Source organism: Branchiostoma belcheri, unplaced genomic scaffold, assembly GCF_001625305.1.
Source record: "Branchiostoma belcheri isolate BF01 breed outbred unplaced genomic scaffold, Haploidv18h27 scaffold56, whole genome shotgun sequence".
In the NCBI taxonomy this organism is placed as follows: Eukaryota; Metazoa; Chordata; class Leptocardii; order Amphioxiformes; family Branchiostomatidae; genus Branchiostoma; species Branchiostoma belcheri.
In genome coordinates this window covers 779,848-801,519 of record NW_017804198.1, presented here as the reverse complement: position 1 = coordinate 801,519, position 21,672 = coordinate 779,848, and the positions used below count along the sequence as shown (strand labels likewise).

Genomic DNA, 21,672 nt, shown 5'->3' with positions numbered 1-21,672 from the left:
TCTTGTGCATCAGAAAACCCCAAATGCACCAAAAAGCACCCATGGGAAACAGAAGAAAATATTATATTTGATATTATTTATGTAATAATCATCAAACAAGTGCAATTTTCTTCCATTTCCCATGGGTGCTTTTTGGTGCATTTGGGGTTTTCTGATGCACAAGATGTATAATATCACCAATCAACAGAGTTTGTAGAAAAGCACTTTAGTTTGGTGAAGTTTGAGCACCATTTTTGAAGCAAATGTTTGCATAAATGTTTAAGACACAATGTAAGAAGTTGTACATAAGTTACAAAAGTCAGATAGCCTCATACACTACTTGAGTCCTTTTGATAATTCAAAGAACCAAAAATTACTGGTCAAATTGTTGCCATTGCTGCACTTTTAAAGGAAACATGACAAGACTATATGCCTGGTGCTGACAGTCAGCCATCTGGGACACGTGTTGTGGGATGTGTATTGCAAAGGATGATGGGATAGGACATTCATTAATGTAACCTAGCCAGTTGATCGACCAGTATAAGTTGATTGATAACTAAGATTATCATCTTCACTATGTTTAAGAATGTTTTTATTAAAGAAGCATTCAGAGATTTCATACCTCCATGAAATATTTAGAGCTTTTGCAAATATTTGGTTTTGAGTTTGCCTTATTGATTATGAAAATAATGCCTTATTGATTAGGAAAATAATGTCATTATGAGTCCCTACACCCCATCGACAACGATGGACGAACATCAAGTATACGCTATTCCATTACATAAATTCTTAATGTAAAAGTCCTATCCGTTGGCAAGGTTCAACATATTGTCGCATTGAGGCCACCTGAGTTAGCACCGAATGGCAGCCGCTCCAGACCATTGCGATTATGCCCCAATAGTTGTAAGCTCCTCATAATTCAGCCCTTGGCTGCAAAGAGAGAGTAGCAGGCCCGCCCAATAGCAATAACAACTATTGCCAGCCTGTACTGTACCTCTATGTACGAACGGTGTCCGAGCTGCAGCTCCTCCCAACCTGCAGACACAGCAGTCACTTCCAGGAACCGGACAGCAGCGTCAAACACGATCGGTTCCTACAGACGTCATGAACATGGGAATCCGGGAATAATTAAGACAAACTAAAGAAACGTCAACATTCCATATCATCATAAAACATGTCTTAGTCATCATAATCATCGGTAGGCTGCTATGCAAGCAACTGCAGGTTCCATCCAGTACTGGAGGCTATGGTCTAATCTCAAGATTCCAATGGTATCTGGTGGCCAATTTGATCATGGCCCCTGAAGGACGGGGATCAGCCATCCCTGGCTATATGTGACAGGGACTTATGTGAAATTTATACCATGTTGATTTGATTATATGGACGACATTTGCGTGTTTTCCACTATACTGTAAATCGTACGAAGTAGCTGGAAAACTAGAAAATATATGCAGTTAATTTTAATTTAAGTGAAAAATTAAAATTAAATTGCAAATTAATATTTGAAAACGATACTAATGTTGCAGAATGCCAAAATCAATTTCAAAGCAAAAGAAGAAAATCTGAACAATTGAAAATGAAGAGTCTATCCTTCGCAATACCATACTCCTGTGTGTTTAGTCATTTGTACAACCTTCATGACCACGTAGATTTCATAATGAAGGGAACTTTTTTGCCAACCTTTTTTTAGTGACCGGTGCAAAGCTCAATTGGAGTGCTTGCTTTGACTTTGCAACCGGGATGTCGTGAGGTCAAACCACAGCCGGGTCATACCAAAGACTTTCAAAATGGTACACACTTCTTTCTCTGCTTAGCACTCAGCACATATGAGAAAGAGTGTGGGTAGGTCAAACACACAGCACTACCAGCGGACTAGCCCCCTGCTGTAATGTCTTGCAAAACTGTGTGTCGCCCAGAAATGGAGATAGCACCACCCCTATGCTCTGCATAGAGTGGAACGGGACATTTTTTTAGTCGCACACTCGATTTTTTGGGGGTTCCCAGAGTATTTCATCAATATAATCAAATCAACATGGCCTTACGTGAACTCACCTGAGCTCCACACCCTGAACAGTCCTGAACCATACTCATGAAGCTCGGCAGGGGAACGGCTTGTGTTGGGGTCAGGCTGTACTTGGGGTAGGCCGAGGCTCGGCAGTCGCTGACCTGGTCACCTGTCATGGTGGCCGTGATGACGATCCTCTCACAGCCCGCATCCGAGCAGTAGTCGTCTCCGCTACGGACCTCATGAGCGCGCGCCTTTAAGAACAGTAGGCTGTGGGAGAGAACGGCCAGATTACTCATTTACGTACATCTACTCATATTGAAACACTACAGTCTGAAGACGGAATCTGCACACGTTCTCCTTCTATAAAGCGGTGCATCAAGTGCAACAAATGCATCTAAATAAACCAACAATCCTCTGGCATAATGAGCTGTTGCATGGCACATGTATATATCTGAAAGTTTATGTAGTTAAGTTTCGGTATAGCTTATTTTAAATTTTAATAGCCATAGACGTCTTAGATGACACCTAGTCTTATACCTCATAACCCCATACTTATGTATAGAGCTGTGGGGGAGTCATGATTATTTACATGACATCACAGCCCGTGGCTAAATAGTCTAAGAAGAGAAAAAAAAACACTTCGAGATCACTGTTTTAGGTAAATTCCTCTCTGTCTAATGTTTAATTATATAAATGATTGAAAATTATAAAGTTTTTAGAAAATACTAAATTTTTACGTGGAAGGAAGTCGAAATTTCATTTCAGGAACACTTTAAAACACAAAGTTTACTTTACCCTGTGCTTTCTTCGAAATAGAAGAGTTTTCCGCTGCCTGCCTCCACTTCAGTCAGACTGGACACGGCTGACATGTCCTCCTCGTACGTCACCTTCTTGTTGATGCGCCGCTCCAGCTGGTACTTGATGTCAAACGTGGTTCCCGGAGGATAGCACAGACCCAGGCGAACCCAATCTCCGCTACACGGAACAATGATGAACACACGATATGTTAAACAAGGAATGCTTTAAAAAAGCTAGCCCGGGGCGAAGTTGGTAATAGCTGGTTGAGTGGCGTGAGTGTGATGACGATGTGCGACTCAAATAATTAGTCACTTTGAATTGCTAATAATACTGAAGTTAGTAGCACAATTGCATTGCATCATCTCTTTCTAACGAAGAAGAGATATTTTCTAAAAGTTTATCAGATGTGACGTGCCGCCACTTCAATAAAACAACAAAATACACAAATGTATACAAAACGCCAGTTTTTGTCTTTGAAATATCTAAGTCACTCAACAGTCGCTCGACAGTGCAAGCGCCATCCTAAAGTGGAAAGGAAACTCGAAACTGCTGTTTATTAATGTATAGTACCGTAGCCGACAGGTACAATAAGCAGACAGGCACAATATATTACTTATTGTACCTGTCGGCCACGGTAGGATAGACACGGGCTACCTGTCAAAGTTCTCGAGATAGATGTCGATCTCTTCTGGAGCCCGTGTGTCCCAGTGGATGGTGTATGACTGTTGTAGCGTCACCACAGGCTGGTAGTTCTTAGTGGCCATTTCTCTGGGACCCGCCATGGTCATCGAATGATCCGGGTACTCGTCACGGACAATCGTCATTGTACGGGGGGCCGCCGGGAGGGCACGGAAGAGCACCTGTTTGTATGTAGGTAACAACGGCAAGAAGAAATCTGAGATTCCAACCACTGCAAGGTATATAATGCTTTGTGTTCACAACAATTTTTGACCATTTCAGACAGCATATCAACAAATATATTGCCTGTAACGCTACATAACGCAAAATATGGATGATATTACAATTATGATACATGATACAGGTTTAAATCCCATCCTGAAAGTAGTGTGGTATACCCTGGATAACAAAATCTGTTTGTAGACGGAACTACGCCAAATACAACACGGAGATGTGCACTCATTTTATCTTAATACCTCAAAATACAGATACGAAGAAAAACACGTCATCTGGACCACAATATTACTAACCATATACCGAAAATCTGATGGAAAACATTCAACTTGACAGTTTGACATTTTTGACAAAATGTCAAACTGACAAGCATGCGTAACGGTACACCCAAGGGAAGAAACGGAACCTTTCAACATGCTTAAAAAACTAACGGCTATTGGTTGCAAATGTGCAGATGTTGGCATATTGGCGGGGCATAGCACACAAAATCCGTGTGTTTTTGACACACATTTTGACAAGATAAGCCGAAGACACTCGATGGGCGCTACTCCACTGTACAGGGATTTCAGCATGCTTTGATATGTGTTTAAGAATAGATTTTGTGAAACGAGTGATCAATCCTCACCTGTGCAAACTCTCCGCTGCAGATACTGGCTCGCCACTCCGGCTTGTCCACACACCCCGGGTTCTTCACCAGGTAGTTATCCTGCCTCGCCACGTACGTGTCAGGATAGCCCGTGACGCTCCCGTCCAGGTCGTGGAAGATCTGGTTCTTGTCTCCATCCCTGTTGTGTGACATGTGGGGGATGTTTGGTCCGGTAGTGAACACGCGGGTTTGCACCTGGACAAACACAAGGTTCTCGTGGTTACGGTTGTTGACTCTGAAGGTTTCGGGATCGAATCCTTGGCATCATGTCTCTGACTTACATATACTTGTAGGGTAAAGATATTCTGCTGTAGGCCTGTTCATGTAACCTTGAATTATCATTTAAACCTTGCAACGTAGTGACAGTAGTTTGTAAAGGCATTCAATGCTATTTTAGGGCGGCAAAACAAATTCTGGACGAGAAAATCGGTCTTCTATTGGCATTTACTGCCATTTCTTAGCACATTTTCGTCATCATTTTATACTTTAGGTGTTTGAATAAGCACAAAGCAAAACGCACAAATCAAGCAACTTAAGGCTTTATGCTTTTGGATACCACCCATAAAAAGCTAGAACCAGTCTACGACACAGAACAAGCAACCATTTTCCATCAGCGACTACATCTCATTTTTGTTCCACAGATATTATATGGGATGGGATTGATTCAACTTACTATAATATTATAAAAATTACCAGAAAAATTGACTTTGAAAACCCAGTCAATGCTTTTGTCGTCGAAAAAAGGGTTGTACGATTGATGGCTACTTATCTAGTTTGGTTCACCTTATTGGTTCATTATTTAAGCCAAACTTGATTATTTTGTTTATTAATTGATTCATTCTTTTCATCATACTTGTTTATTATCTTTTTATTACTTCTTCATTCTTATTTATATTTCATTTGATATAACTGTAGAAATTGTAAAATCATGATGGGGAGGACTTTAAATAAGCCATTGTGGCTTTTCTTCCACCTCTTGCAGGTTTATTTCCTTTGTATTGTTTGCATAATTTTCATTATGTATGTATGTGCTAATAAAATAAATGAATAAAAAAATAAATAAAGCAGGAAGCTACTTCTCTTACGTCTTCAAACTTCAGGTTGGTGGCGTTGTTTTTCGGCGTCATGTGCCAGTCGTTCGTGAGTCTCCAGCCGATGGCGCTGCTCCAGCGGTTATACTCCGGTGCCGAGGCGTACTTCTTAAACGTGCAGCTCCGGGCTATGGTCGGACCGTCGTAATAGTCAACACCTCGCATTGGGAAGGATCTAAAAATAAAGGGGTTTAGAAACAATTCCATACAGAAACTATCACTGTACTAAATTCTACCCTTATGCACACATAAACGTATGCGTAAATGGTACACGCGAGGAAAGAGACGGAGCCTTCACGCACACTTAAAGGTGTGCTTAAAGGGCTTGAAAATGGATTTTGTGCTGTGTATTATCATCTGTCAATCCTAACTCAATAAGGAGTTGTATTGCATATGCTATTTTCTGTCATTAATGAAGTCCAAAAGCAGATATTACAAAGTTTGTATCTATACATATTAGCTGACTTTATAATTATTTTAGTAAAAAAATATTGTCATTTTTCTATGATTTACAATAAGCGTGACTCTGCATTAGTGAGCCAGTAAAACCCGGAGGACTGTACCGAATGCGGCATTTCAGGATATCTAAGTAAAACTGTACCAGAAATCCTGACGAAGATTGAAATCACCAAATGTCATGACTTTTAACCGTTTTAACCGTTTTAAATCTTTTGCTAGCATTAACATGAACGGTTGCTTGGCATTTGAATCATTTACTTAAAGTGTTTAAAAATGAATCTAGGCTACGAAAGAAAACCCTTACACTGAGCTCGGAAAGCTCCTCTCCACAGCCCTGACTCCGCCCACTCCCCAGGCTGATACTCCCGGTATGTTTGTACCGACGTTCGCGCTCTCACCGATGAAAATACTGTTCCGAATCTGCTGGGTTCCGCCGACGTCCTTTGGGAAAAATCCCGAACTTTGCAAAATAAGACAGTGGTAAGTCATTTGAAAAATACAAATCACAAATAAAATCAATTATATAATACATAACTCCGCATGCATAAGGTGCATGAACATCAGGACCGAAATGGTCTCACCCTTGTGACAGAACAGGCATGAGCACTATTGTCTCTAACTCTCAGTCATAGTGGGGTCGTGTGGCGTAGCGGTATAGTGCTTGACTCGGAACCAAGAGGTCCCAAGTTCGAGTCACCGATCTTGTGCCCTTAAAAATGGCACTTTAGACGACTTTCCTCACTTAACTCAAGTGATTATAAACGAGTATTGTCCTGTCCTGAATTTGTCCACTGCGTAGGTGGCAGCATGAATTTAAAATAAGATGAAATAACTTGAGTGTGCCGTCACCATGTCAAGTAATGAAACGTTGAAATTTAAAAAAAAACTCTCAGTCATAATTGTTTTTAATTACATCATTCATTTAGTTTGTGACCACACGCCTTAGTGCTTTTGTTCATAATTTGAGAATGGCTATCCACTATCAAAACTGACGCAAGGAGAGCTATTTTTATTCGTCTCTATGATAACAGTGCGGATGAACCACTGTCTTACCTCGCCATTGTAAGACCCACACCGTTGTCCACAAACCTGAAAAGAATAATGTAATAAGAAATGGGCGAACTACAACTGAATTGATCATGATCATATTGGATTCAACATCATCATCATCATCATCATCATCATCATAGTCAACCACCATATACATGTATGACCCAATCATTGGCAAAGTATGGGCTAGTTTCCTTGTACTATTCGTGCATTGCAAAGATATTTGATATTGGATACAATTACTATACATTTGTACATTCATACACGGGCAACAAACAGGTGAGTAGCATAAATGTAACTCTGATTACATGAAGAATATGAGACGTAATGTCTGTTTAACTCATATAGAAAATCATTTTAAAACTAGAGTTCGATGATCTCATACCTCCATGACATGTGTAGTGTTTTCATAAATCTTACGCATGGTGATGACCACCTGTAATTGGCTTACATTTTTCACCGCATATATTCAAATCATATGAGGCCATTTGCATATATTGTATCAATTGATCATACTCTCCACCAAATGACAGGGTTATCTTAAGAAATAAGGCTATTCTAGCGTTTCCTCATAAATTATGCAAATGAGGTCCTGATTGACATAAATTATGTTTAGTGATGTTCACCTTCACTAAACTTCCAATTATGGCAAGTATTAAATTCCCAGCAGTTACCACCATAAAATTGTACCAATTTGCCATTTATTATGCAAATTAGGTCTTCCTTTACATAATCGATATCTGCCAATGATCTTGTCGTTCTCACTAACATATGTCTATAGAGTTTTATAGCCCTAATATGAAATACAGCTGATTTATAGAATTTCCTCATTAATTATGCAAATTAGATCCTGATTTGCATAATTATATTTTGATTATGTCAAGCATCACTTAAGCTACCTACATACCAAAAATCATGATGATCCATCAAACGGTTGTTCAGTTATCCTCTCTCGAAGATTTTCAAAGAAACCACCCTGCAGTTCCAGAACAAGCCGATAGGGGGACCAAACTCACGTGACTTCTTCCCGAGGACAAGAGCTACCTTCCATCCGAATTTCATGACCCTAGCATGTCCAGATCGCGAGATATCAAAACCGGAAGTTGCGCTGCAGTACCAAGGGAAGCCACTAGGGGGCCCAAAATCTAATCATTTCCAGTTTTCGTCACACCCTACCAACACACCAAGTATGAAAACAATCCATTCAGGCGTTCTTGAGTTATCTTGTTGACCAACAGACGGACAGACGGACAGATAAACGCAACTGAAAATATAACCTCCATGACACATTTCATGGAGGTAAAAACTTCGCAGATGAACATCTAAACTCACGCGTTTTTATCGTGCCAGATGTCCCCTCCCCTGATCCACGCTCCGGCCTGGTTCTTGTACGCGATCAGTCCTTCTATCATGGCGGGCTCACGGGGCTGCCACAGGTCTGCATTCTGGTGGGGGAAGTACCTGGGGAGTGGGGACAGTTCATGTAGGAAATATTAGTTTAAATGGTTTTTGGTTTTTATTGTCCAACCAGTACCCGTGCAGTCGCAGCCTTTTTATACGGCTGAATTGATGCAGGGTATCACATAATAATCAATACAAATCACAACAATTACAACAATCAAATAATACTATTTGTTCCACAATTATTTTTGTGGAACTGTCGCAAGGGTCTGTGCGGCTACCATTCGGCGCCACAAGGTGACCTCAATACGACTTTCCCCAACCGACGTTAGGTACCCATTCACACTTGGCTGGAGTGAGGAAAGTCGTGTAAAGTGCCTTTCCCAAGGGCACAACGTCGGGGCGCATGTCCAGACGTCTAGACATGTACCGGGTACGACTCGGAATCGAACCCGGGTCTCCCCGCTTCATAGTTGATTGCTCTAACCACTATACCACCCAACGCCACTATAGTTCGAACCAGGGCAATGTTGAAAAAATCCAACTCATTGTCTAAATCATTCTCTATTCACTAATGATTCACTTCAGTGGTGGGTACACATGATGATGTGAATGATTGATGTAGTCCGGACCATAGCCTGCGTTTCTGTCGCCTTCCTCGGGTAATACTAACTCGTAATACCTAACACTACTGCTAGGTGTCGCTGCTGCAGCGTGAGAAACATATCGATCACAAGGAACGTGTATGTAATAGACTGGGAAGGGGCCAAGGTGATAGACAGAGTTTAGAACAAACGCACACGTTGGATTATGGAAAAGAAAAGTCATGAACCGTGATAAACAATGTAAATTCAGTCACTTTTGGGACCGCATTATTCACATTGCAACAGCGACACCTAGCTGCAATGTAATGCATTGCCTGTCTTTGTACAGACAGTCATCGAAACGTCAATCGGTTAAGCCTCGGTCACAACTCGCCGTACGTGCTTCTGCGTGCTGTCTACGTGCAAAAACGTGGGCAAACGTACGGCATCCGTGCGTGGTGAGTACCGCCTCCGTACGGAATCCTACGGATTTGGGAGCACGCAGACACGCCGTAGAACCTTAAGTGCATGTAATACTTTTTCTACGTGCGGTCTGCGGATTTACCACCCGTGCGTGCGAGTACGTGCGACGCGCGTGCCCCGTACAGCCTATGAGCGTGCAACGTACGGACTCCGTGAGTCTAACTTCACTATTCTCACGTGCAATTGCTGTACGGACAGCGCACGAAGCACGTGCGTGCCACGCACGGTGCTTGCGTCATCCGTGCTTACTCCTCACTTCCCAGTTGACCTGCTCAATGACCACGCAGAACACACGTGCACCATACTAGGTGCTCGCACGTGCAACGCACGTGCAACGCACCTTATTTCTACAGTATATAAAGACGACTTGACGGGCGACTGCCAACTCGTCTCCAAGATGCCCAGGAAGGCTCAAAAGAAGTCTACCAGACAAGATCCAAAGAAACGGGCCGCGGAAGACACCAGGGCGGCTAGTGATGATGAAGTTAACAGGAGGTGCACGCACTTACAACGTGCGAGTGAGTAAGGAAATCGTGCGCACGCCGCACGTGTAGGTACGGCCTGTACGCGGCAACGTGGCAATCGCACAGAGATCGTACGTTGTAAGCACGTACAACTCACTTACCACTTGCGCAACGTACGATGCACGCAACCGCTGACGGCCAGGCGTGTCGTGCAGACCACGTACGTACACCTTGCGAGTGACGTACTCTCTCGGCCGGCCACCCTACGTTTGCAGAAAAAACGTAGCAGACGTAGCCACGACAAAAACGTACGGACAAAAAGCACGCACGGCGAGTTGTGACCGTCGCTTTAGATATGAACTCTTTGATTGTGGATACAAATGGCTTTCTTTATCTACTGCTCCATGTCCCATTTATAATAATAATAATAACCTTTATTGTACATTCTTATATGCCCTATGGGGCTAAGTACAGGCGAACAGATGAAATGGGTAATATATACATGTTTGTAGTACAAACAGCTCTAAAGATACTCTAATACAGAAGTTCGGCTTCTTCTCGTTTCTTCGTGATGTTAAAAATATAATTTGAAATGGGTTTGTATAATACAGGATTATCAAAGCGAATAAGAAAGATAAATTTTTCAATATTAGGCAAGTATTGGAAGTATGGAAACGTACTTGTAATATATCTAAAAAGATCATTCCTTTTATTACTATATAAACTACAATCAATATAATCGAATACAGATCCCGGTACAGTACCCTTGTCCTGGTGCTCCCAGAGACAGGTACTCTTGGGGAGCCCGGGCAGAAGCTTGTGTTGTCTTCACACGGTCGTCTATCACCAATCCTCGCTGTGATGAGAGTGAGAGAAAACGGAAAATAAATGCAAATAAGCAGTGCATAGTAGTCATAGTTCATTCCACAGTCTAACCGGCATCTAGCACACCACAGCCGCCCCTTGCATGCACTTACTTAGACCAAGGTCCTTGCTTAGACCTTAGACCTCACTTCCCCCTGTGCCTGATGGCACATCGGGCAGCAAGCTTCCTTGCATGCACTGAAAAGTTATAAAAGTGAGAATTTTGTGAACTTGTCATTTGGTCTCTATACATTTAAAGAAACCGACAGACAGAATAAAAGTTCTAAACGGGAATTATGTGGCTCCAGATGTATTACGTGCTAGATATCGGATAGCTTGAGAGATAAAACAATCTACAGTTATGCTGTAACAGATGGCAGATGGTACGAATCAACGACACATACGTAAAGTTGTATGCGAGCAAAGATGTGTTTTTGAGAATTTATTGGCACACCCAGCGAGATAGTCTGATACTTTCAGCGTGCCTAGTAAAGGAACATTGCAGGCTAGAAGCTTGTTGTGACACGTGTGACAAGTGGGTATATCCGACTCACAATCAGCAGGGAGACCATTAAGACTACCAACTTGACCTTAATTCATAAGGTCAATCTGTGGTTACAAAATCCAGCATTAAAATGCCTACGAAAGCACAAGTGTAACACACACACGCAACACATAAACACACTCAAACAATATCTCCGGAAGATAATGTTTCTGTGCTTACTCTTGCATTGGAGTGTACCCTGTTGTTGTAGAAGCGGCCTAGCGGGGTCCGTTCGGCTTGTTTGTATGGCAGGGACCCGGCAGACGGGCCTGTTGGCGCGTTGTGGAAAATGTACCAGATTCCAACCTCCTGTGGATGTACAAGGATGTAATCAAGTGGTATTAAAACTATAATTGATGCAGTAATGACATTAAAGCTGCATTATGTAACATTATGATGATAGAAAACAGTTAATTGTTCTGGTAATATTTTTGTCATTTCTTAGTAACTTGAATTAACCATATTCCATTGGAAATAAATGCCATTCAGGCAAAATTTAAAACTGTACTGAGTGTGTTAAAAGCTAGAAACACAGCTGACAACCATATTTGTTTACTTGCAGGTATTTTGTGGTGGTGCCACAAACTGAGTGTGCCTCATGTGGGCTATTTTAGCGCAAACTATAAATGTCAGAAATGTGAGATAATAACTCAAATATGTTAAAAGTGGAAGCAAAAAAATTACATTAAAATAAAATTTTGGTGGCAAAAAGGTTACATATAATGCCCCTTTATAGTGAGTTCCAGACAATGTGAGTTACACATGCACACAGTTGTAATCCTCTGAATTCTTCCGGTGCAATAGCAGTACATGCAGATTCAGTCAGTATTGTTCTCAGGTAACAGACCGTCACCGGAACGTCGGCGTGTAAAACCGTTGTTTGTCAACAAGAGCTTTGTTACACAGTTCCTTGACTGCAATCAACTATAGTAAAAAGACTGGCATATTCCTTACCGCAGATCCTGCAGCAGAGTTGTTTGTCAGCACGTTGTTGGGATGAGCGATCCAGAAAGTAGACACGCCTCTGAGTGGACAGATGTCAAACATTTAGATTAAATATTCAGGCTTAGTCCTTGGGGTCTGGTGTACTTGTTGCAATGTCAATTAAATGCATCTAAAGGGATTTCAGGGCAGTAAAACTAACGCTGGCAGAAAACGGCTGCATGTTTCGTTAGCTGATTCTAAAATACAGAGACGTATTTTGTTTGAGGGCTATTTTAAACGCTTCAAGTATCAAATGATGACGAAAATGTAAAATAATGGCAGAACACTTTTCATTTTGCCGTCCCGAAATTGAATTTGATGTCGTTAAGAGAAAATGGACAATTCGATTGAGTCAGCTAATACTGAAAGAATGGGGGGGAGGAATTAAGATTGGAACGCAAGGCAACATATCACGACATTTATGCCTGAAAAATACGAGGCTCATCAAGAAACTAAACTCCTTTACTTGCACTCTTTCCCCGGCACAGGCCTGTAGTCCCCGTACACGGCGCCTGTCAGACTGCGGCACATGTTCTCGTCCCGATCAGACGGCAGTAAGGTGCCGGGCCGCGTCACCAGCCCCAGGTTATGGTCCAGAACGTTCCGCTGCTCGTTTCCGTCTTCTAGGAAGAAGCAGTGGCCGAGTGTGTCGTACCCAACAGTGTCCTGGACCTATCAGATATAGGTATACATAATATGTCATCACATGTTTCTGTAAAAGGTATGTAAAGGCAGTCCCGTAGCCTTCTACCATCTTGACGCTGTAAGGGCCGTGCCTTGTTCTCCAGGTCGGGGGAAGATCCCGGACAAGCCATGAGGGCTTTTTATCTTCAACTCCATATACTTGTACTCGGTTGTTATGGTCATGCATATTTTGCTACATGCTCATACTAATTCTATTATGCAAAGAAAACAAAACAAACAAAAACAATTATGGAAGGTATTGGACGGTGGACACATCGTTTTACCTCTGTCTCCTTTTACCGGCTCCCCAGCCGAAGTCAGGTACCCATTTTACACCTGGGTGGAGTGAGGAAAGTCTTGCAAAGTGGGCACAAGATCGGTGACACGGGCCAAAGACCCTACCCTTGCAACGACCCCAAGTATTTGTAGGACTTTTTTGGGTAAACACAACATATTACAGGAATATCCAGGTATCACTCATATCCCATCTAAACGATATTTTATCTCAAGTTATTAAGGACCCTTTCTTCCTATTAGGGGAGAAGGACATTTGTATTGAATTACATATATGTCTCGCAACAAAATATTGTAGACTACCTAGATTTATAAAATATGGCATGGAATAATGAAAAACTCACCAGCAGCCCATGAGTGCCGTGTACGGTGACACAGCGGGAGAAACAGTGGTGGATGGACAGGTCTCGGACATAGGTGGGCCGGCTGTAGCCTCCGGCCTCGTCCACGTCTCCGGCCATGTGGAAGTGGACAGGGTAGCTGCCGGCCACTAGCTGCTGACCCATCCGCGTGAACTCCACTCCGGACAGATGCACGTTCTTAAAACCGGCCAAAATCTAAAAGATATGTTAATTAAGTAGCTTCTTACATTGTTTAGATGAGGAAAAGAAACAGATAGTCCGTATGGCTGGTAGACGTGCATGCCATGAATGGGGAAATAATGTTTATTTCTTTCAAGTTTACCTTCGCAGAAGGAAAAATATTATATTGCTCTGTTTCTTGTCCTTGTTCTTCTCTCAAGACGTACATAAGGTCAATGGCCTGTACCAGACGACTGTCACCATGGTAACTGGTGCTGTAGCCGACACCCTGTGGTGTTGGGCTGCATTTTGTAGCAAGACAGAGCTGGAGGGGCTGGTCAATGCATTCATGTATACGAATGTGTTTGAATAAGAGTAAACAGAACAATTGTTTGTCGGGCTTGTTTATTCTGAAAAATAGTTTTTTGTTATTATGCGGTTGTACTAGTTAATGGGGAGGTGTTTTGTGTGTAAGTGTAACGTGTTCAGTACATCATTCTCGATATATATTCTCATAATCTGCTGCGATGAACAACAGAACTCGCCTTGAGATGTCCTCCGTAAGTGTCGTAGTCAAAGAACTGACAGAAGTTGTCTCCATAGCAGCTGTCTTCCACCGAGCCCTGGAACTTGACGTTTCTGGTCAGCAGGCCCACCTCTCCACGGAGGTCCACATCGTCTGTCACCTCTCCGAAGTGGTTGTACTTGGCCTGTCCTGGAATGGTGAACAGAGATGTCTTTACACATCTTAATATCGATAAAATGTGAAAATCATGGGGGTAACTTTTGGAGAAAACACACATCTTTCAATGTTATGTCTAAATTTTTATGTTTACCTTCAATGAAGGAAACATGTATTGTTGTTGCTCAGTTTTTTCTTCTGTTGCTGCTGCACACACCATGTGGTGTTGGGTTTCATTATGTAGCAATTAGTAAATGGACTCGTGTCACCATATGTATGGATGTGTTTGGCTAAAAAGTGTAAAGTTAAACATAATACATTTGCTCCGCAAGTGGTACCTTTGTAGTCTTGCTTTAAATAACTTGAGATGAGCAATACAACAGAAAATGATCTCCAAATGATACACGATAAACACATAGTACCGTTACAATAGCTACAATTTTTTCATTCATCGAAACATCAAAACATAACAAGGAAAGTGTTATCACTTATTTTAACAGCACCACACAACAAAATACAATTAACATATAAAGACACAAAGTTGACACAACAGTACGCCGAAGTCCCGCCACCCCAAGAAATAAATAATACTAATGCTAACAAGGCTCTATAAAAATATTGAACAGGAGTGGCTTCTAGGCACTATATCTTGACTTCCTATATCTCATTTGAGGAAACATATCCGCCAATCAGAGCTAAAAGAGCTGGAAGGAAAATTTCTGCTCTTTAGTACATTTAGTAGTAGTAGTAGTGTTGGGACTTCTATTTCTAAAAATGACTAAACGCTACATCATTATACGCAGTGTAGAGGTGTGCACACGTAGAGCCTACCGTTGATCTTGACCTGTCGATCTGAGCACTCGTCACACGGCAGTAGTGTGAACTCCTCTGCCTGCTCCATCTGGTAGTCGGTACTGGCCAGCACGATCTGGTCACCGGGCTGCCAGGAGCTGACGTCATCTTTCAGGTTGATGACAAACCCATCACGATCGACGCCATCAACAGCGAACGTGCATCGCGGGTTTCCTGTGGGAGCCAGTTATGTATGTATAGTTTACTTCCGAATGAGATATCCTTTCGCGGAAAGCTACTGTTTTCGGTCGTATTTGAGTGTTCGCAGCTGTTACTCACGTCACTTCGACGGATTTCTTTGGTTTTTAGACTATGATAATTTATAGATGTCCAGATGATGCGGTTTGTTCTACTTCAATAGTATCTAAATTTTCAGTCATTGTGATCATAATATTATATCATTATATACTTCCCAGAGGTTTGGAAGATCAGATGTCTACATCCGTTTTCTTGTCAAAGAGACATTTTCATCACCTGAGCCTCCATAGATTTTGCTATTGTTTAAAGTTCAAATGTGCCTTTCAGAAACTCTAAATAAAAACTGTGGTCGAAATGTCCTTCTGTGTTGGGGGGGGGGGGTGTATTCTTGGTCCTTGTCTATGAAACGGGTTTGAACCTCTGATTTCCACGGCATGAAAATATCTCAAGTGAGGGCATCTCTGTTACAGCCGAAAAACTGGATCAGTCCTATTTTGATTAAGAATGATTTACCAATATAGGTAAACATTCAAACTGATATACTTTACCTCCCAGCCATTCACTTGTCGCTGTAACCCTGAATGAACCGAAGAACGCCTGAAGAGTGGCCGTGGCTGTAGCTGTGCCGGTAGTCTGAGCATCTATGGAAGCAATAGGCGAAATATATCTGATTTAACTAATTAAAACACCAACATATACGGTGGCTCCAAAGAACATGTCGACCCTGTTTTGCCTTCTTTTTTTTTATTATTTCTTTTTCTTTCATGGGTCGCTCTTTTACTATTGCTCTTTCTTTCTACTATTCAGAATAACAATCATTTTTTCTTATGACGAAGCTTCATAATAGCAAAAGAAAAAGCTCGCAAAATGTTCGAAAAAAGACCCAACGATGATTGAAAAAAGAGAGAGAAAGGTTGTTCTTGCAGGGAAAAAGTAGCAGCGAAAATAATTGCACAAAGAAAGAAATAGGAAAGAAAAAATTAGAGGATAAAATGTCGCTTTGGGCCGTCTTTATCTGTGTACGAGTAATAGATTCTGTCTACTAGATTGATGTGCACGTACCCACGTATGGGAGCCGTTGTTCTACAGCAACACTAGGATCTCCCTTCACACTGACCATCGCCCAGGGATGCCTGCAGAATAATATATACAACCTTGAATCAGTATACTTACTAATAGGTAAACGCTAGAAATTTCACCAATACTGATTGTAAGAAAACATGATCATCCTACTCTTTTGTACTGTAGATTTAGCCTCGTAGTATGATTGCAATGTTCTTGCAGGGGTACTTGTCAATATGAACATGTCTTTGTCTTTGCTTAATGAATCTATCGAGAGAAATGCTGGTATGTAAGCGTCAGTTACCTGTGTCCCATGAGGTCCACCTCAACACTTCCTAGTTCTCTTATCCTCTGTTTTGCCGTGTCGTCCAGTTTTGCATGAGCGGTGTTCAACACAGCGAGTGCCACGATCCTCCCTGCGGGAAGCTGGTCGATGAAGGCCGCCAGACGCAGGCTCTCCTCCGCGCTGTTCACCGTGTCGAACCTGTCCGTACCGATGTGTTGTCCGGAGACCTCGTCAAAGACTCGGACGTGAATGCCACGTGTCCACATAGGCGCCGAGTCCCAGATGTAGGTACCCTGTGGTTCAACAGCAATAGTAAGGGCGCAGAAATTTTGCCATGCTTGTGCTACTTTGTGCTTTGTGCTCTCTTAAACCATGTTAGTCCAGAACTTTCCGCGTATTGGGGTCAGTATAACTGAAGAAGCCTTAGACTCTGTTTAAGTCTTGGAAGACGAGAGTCAGGGTACAAAAATGTAGACTATGGGTCTACTAGCAGCTTTCCTTGCTACTGCAGCAGAAACTCTGGTTTTGGTATCTTTTGTTTGGTACATGCCATGGTCTTGATGTTTTTCATGTCAGTAGTATTGTATCGGTTTGATCAGCCCATCATATTGTTCTAGAACTGCAAGGGGGTACGTTTTTAGCGAAATATGTCAAAGCGGATAAGTCAATAAAGGACTTAAGACATAATTATAAGTAAATTAGATAAAAGCTTTTCGTGCCTGAAAGATTATAAAATATTCCAAGGCACCTATTTTTTTTTACAAAATATGTACTGTTTTACCGCATATATTTTAACGTACAATGTTGTGATGATATTGTGCCATTTGATAATAAGTGCACCAAGACTATGATTTCAGGCTATCGTGGTTTAGGCCGGCTTTCTTCGGGGCTGCAGTAGCCCTTCGCCACACGATTCAGCTAGGCTCCCCGGTAGGTTTTTGCACAACGAGAGTTCCTGCCGTGCAAAACTCCCGTAGGCGCAAAACTCCACCGGGCGGCCAGTTGAGCTGGCCGGGTGGAAACCTACAGGACACCGAAGAGAACCTGACCAAACCACGATATATTTTGTTTTACTATGTATATAATGGTAATAATTTTAGGTATTTAATGTATAATGATATGGATTTTATCTAATAACTTAGCAATTTTAATGTGTTATGCTAAATATGTCCAGAAATCAAATTGTACAGCAAGACACAATTTAGCCAACGGCTACAAGTTCTTCCATGTTTTCACAAATAAACCATTTGATTAATTGATTAATTGATTAATTGATTAATTGATTAATTGATTAATTGATTAATTGATTAATTGATTAATTGATTAATTGATTAATTGATTAATTGATTAATTGATTAATTGATTAATTGATTAATTGATTAATTGATTAATTTGAGACCAGGCTAGCGTGTAGCCTACCTTAGGAAGCCCTCCAGCAGGCACGGTCTGTGTCAGCTGTGTCCAGCCCAGCTTGCGTCTCCCGTGGACCTCCAAAGTCCCACCGGGCGCCACCAGAAACTGTTTGCTGTTTCGCTGGTCATCTGAGCGGCCGTACAGAGTCACCGTGGCCCTCCCCTGGTACGGACACGTCTCACTGCCGATGTGGAACTCTCCGTCCGCGCTGACCGTGATTTCACGCGAGGACAGGGTGATTTCAGTGTCACTGGAGGGACCAGGATCAGCAAACACAACCCTACCTGTACAGGGAGGTACGTATACATTAAACGTTATTTTTTTTATACATTTTGACTCTAAGTAACAAGGAATTAACAACCTTCCTACACATTCAAAATGTCCTCTTATCAACTATAAGAAGTATTTTAGCGTTTGAAATAGCTATAGCACAAAAAAAAAGCTACGCAAGAAGTCCATTATATTTTTGGTACCACCAATAAATAGCTACAATCAACCTACGATAAGAAACAATTAACCGTTTTCCGTCCGCAAGATAGCATTTTGCCTGATAAGTATGCTATGGGATATTGGCAATTCGACTTAGCACATGAAAAAAGGACCAGGAAATCGCTTTGGTGCCTTTAAGACTGGTGATGTACAGTCAAAAGTGGGCACTGTTAAAGCCTAGGTCACCATTCAAAATCGAGGCCCGCGCGGCGACAACCGGGTTACGCCCGGCTTCATGACTCCGGCGGCCGGCGTTTACATCAAGAATATACCGCGTAGACCCCGTTTAAAATGTGACTCAAGCTTAAAGCCTGCTTCAGAATGAATTCCACCAACATAAACAAACTATCAAGATCAATCAAAGATGATCAAATACCTCCATCTTTGATTTCCAGTGAGAAGAACGCGGCTGAAGACTGCAGGAGGTAGTACTCTCCCCTTCCCACAACCACCTGCGCCGTCCAATCATGGCCGGGGTTCCACGGGGTCAAGGTAGGGTCAGCATCCGGGCAACCTGTTAGCCACAACACATGGGGAAAAGAATTTAACCTAACTTTGTTTTAGTATGTTACCATATTTGAGAACACTGGATAGTCTTTCAAATCGTATATTTCCTTTTGTAGGATAGCATTTTGTTCCATGTTGTATGGTATATTTTGAGATTGAAGGTAATGAAAATAAGAAAAAAAAGTTTGTGTCTGGCTTAACTTATAGAATAGTTTAGGTACAGTGACAAAGTGTGTTATATGCATTTTAATACCCTTTCTTGACAAAAAATTCATTTCAACCTGTTGAGTTAATAAATATTAATATGATATGTAGCCAAATCAGACAACCAATGCAACGTTTTTTTTTACGTTTTTTTTTTCATTCATTCGATTTGGCGAAGAAAGCTAGGCTTAGCTCTGATTTCAGGCCAGGGTTGGAGTTTCGGGGAGAGGGGTGTTGACATACTACATTAATTTGTTTGATCTATTTTCAGCATTTTAACAGAACTGGTAGCTCGCGTTTGTCCGGTGCAAACACGTCTCCTCATGTCAGCTGGGAATTTTCACACGACGCAATTTTTTTTTTGTAGCAGCCGGAACTCTGAGTAACATTTTATGTAAATATTATCTAGACAGTATTTGAATATGTAGAGGAGTCGGACAAAGGAGTCAAATTCTCGACAGAAACGGAGACAGACACAAACGCTGATAATGCGGATTAGTGTTTATAATTACATCGGAAACGCTGAGCTGTGAGTTCTTGGAACAGTCTAAATAGACCCTGGTAGTCAATGAAAAGACTGTTTACTTAAAAGCTCGTGTGTAAACCATTGCGCCTTTTCTTCCTGGCCTTGCACATTTTTTTCTTTTGTATTATTTTGTATTATTTTTTTATTATGTATGTATGTGCTAAATGAAAATAAATAAATAAATAAACAGTTTTCACGGAGTCAGCTAATCCTGACCAAGTTAATTAATTATTACGTCTGTACACTCATGTCCCTCACGTTACAAATACATGACATTCACACCGGGAAGGTCCCCTATTCTTTTCAATAAGTGCGGTGGGTTCTTTAACGTGCGTGGGGTGTGGCTCTCCCCAAACACGGGACCTCCATTTAGCGTCCCTAACCGAGGGACGTCCCTAACCGAAGCTAGGTACTCATTTTCACCTGAGTGAAGTGAGGAAAGTCACAAGGGCACACAATCGGTGACATGGGTAGGATTTGAACCCGCGACCTCTTGGGTGTGAGCCGAATGCGCTACCGAGCTCGAGTGAGCCACACGACTCGCAAATAAGAATTAAGCAAAAATTGTACCCTTTCTAATTCGCATATATGTAGTGTATCAAATATCTCACAAATACGAAGAAATGGTTGTCTTTCTTATTTTATATTTTTTATTAACTAAGTTTTCTAATCAGGTTTCAGTAGTTTTACGGATTATAATAATCGTTCCTCAATACGAACATTACATTCCACAAGTTTCAAGATAATATTCTGTTCAAGATAGGTTGAAAAAAGTTCAAGATCCTATAATTTAACTACAATCTATTGAACCATTTACTTGTTTATTGTTTGAATGAGGCTGTAATGTACACTATCCATAGCTAATCATTAACAGTTCTTTTCTACCTTTAGTTACCCTCCATATGTTACAGTAGTAAAGTCATTTACCTTTGTCACGTATCATTTGTTCACTTCTCTTCACTAAGTGTTTATTGATGTTTGAAAATATGTGCCTTCGAAATATTTTATATAGGTTTTATATACTAAAATAATTATATCCAGTTAATGTGCTATGTTTATACTGTAATTAATGTTTTACAATACAATACAATACGATACTCCTTTTAAGCTGAGTTAAGTGAGGAAAGCCGTGTGAAGTGCCTTTCCCAAGGGCACAAGATCGGTGGCATGGCAGGGCTCGAACCCGCGACCTCTTGGTTCCGAGTCTGCCATTACGCCACACGACCCCAGTTCAGCCTTCGGTGGCCATATGGGGATTGATGTCAATGAATTTCAATTTGAATCGAATATACCATTATCAAATTTGAGAATAAAATGTGTAAGTATCGTACCTATGTCCTGCGACTGTACAGTGGCCAACAGACACAGCAGTGAAACAGCAGCTAGGTAGGCCGTCATTGTGAGATGTGTGAGTCACGGGTACAGTTTACATGGACCGTCATGGACCTCCCACAGACTGTGTAATGACTTGTACAAACACCTCCGGCTGCCTGTCGACGCATTACCTACTAGGTGCCTAGCAACCGGAAGCACTGAAGTGTGCCAAGGTTAGTCAAAGGACCAATGCTCGAGAACGCGCTAATTTTATAGAACATAAGAATTGGTCGAATGGCCAATGACACGCTTATAATTACTTGATGAAAGTCGTATTTTGAGCGGAAAGCGTTGTATTGGAATCCCATAAGCC

At 41.6% G+C, this 21,672-nt stretch overlaps 1 protein-coding gene across 1 annotated transcript in view; it reads right to left on the bottom strand.

Annotated features, from left to right (window-relative positions):
- The window catches only part of LOC109481579 (transmembrane protein 2-like), a 27,577-nt gene extending 6,104 nt beyond the window's left edge, over window positions 1–21,473 (bottom strand). The window contains exons 1-22 of the mRNA XM_019784172.1: window positions 21,317–21,473; window positions 19,125–19,262; window positions 18,266–18,543; window positions 16,865–17,139; window positions 16,561–16,631; window positions 16,047–16,139; window positions 15,280–15,474; window positions 14,312–14,481; window positions 13,590–13,802; window positions 12,734–12,939; window positions 12,238–12,307; window positions 11,464–11,592; window positions 10,640–10,731; window positions 8,276–8,404; window positions 6,947–6,982; window positions 6,198–6,353; window positions 5,429–5,609; window positions 4,323–4,538; window positions 3,440–3,645; window positions 2,783–2,962; window positions 2,032–2,254; window positions 974–1,072 (exon numbers count right to left, since the gene is read on the bottom strand). Coding sequence (XP_019639731.1) covers window positions 974–1,072; window positions 2,032–2,254; window positions 2,783–2,962; window positions 3,440–3,645; window positions 4,323–4,538; window positions 5,429–5,609; window positions 6,198–6,353; window positions 6,947–6,982; window positions 8,276–8,404; window positions 10,640–10,731; window positions 11,464–11,592; window positions 12,238–12,307; window positions 12,734–12,939; window positions 13,590–13,802; window positions 14,312–14,481; window positions 15,280–15,474; window positions 16,047–16,139; window positions 16,561–16,631; window positions 16,865–17,139; window positions 18,266–18,543; window positions 19,125–19,262; window positions 21,317–21,383 — 3,423 coding nt within the window. The 5' untranslated portion in view covers window positions 21,384–21,473. The remainder of the gene's footprint in view (window positions 1–973; window positions 1,073–2,031; window positions 2,255–2,782; window positions 2,963–3,439; window positions 3,646–4,322; window positions 4,539–5,428; window positions 5,610–6,197; window positions 6,354–6,946; window positions 6,983–8,275; window positions 8,405–10,639; window positions 10,732–11,463; window positions 11,593–12,237; window positions 12,308–12,733; window positions 12,940–13,589; window positions 13,803–14,311; window positions 14,482–15,279; window positions 15,475–16,046; window positions 16,140–16,560; window positions 16,632–16,864; window positions 17,140–18,265; window positions 18,544–19,124; window positions 19,263–21,316) is intronic.
- Between the last annotated feature and the right edge of the window lie 199 nt (window positions 21,474–21,672).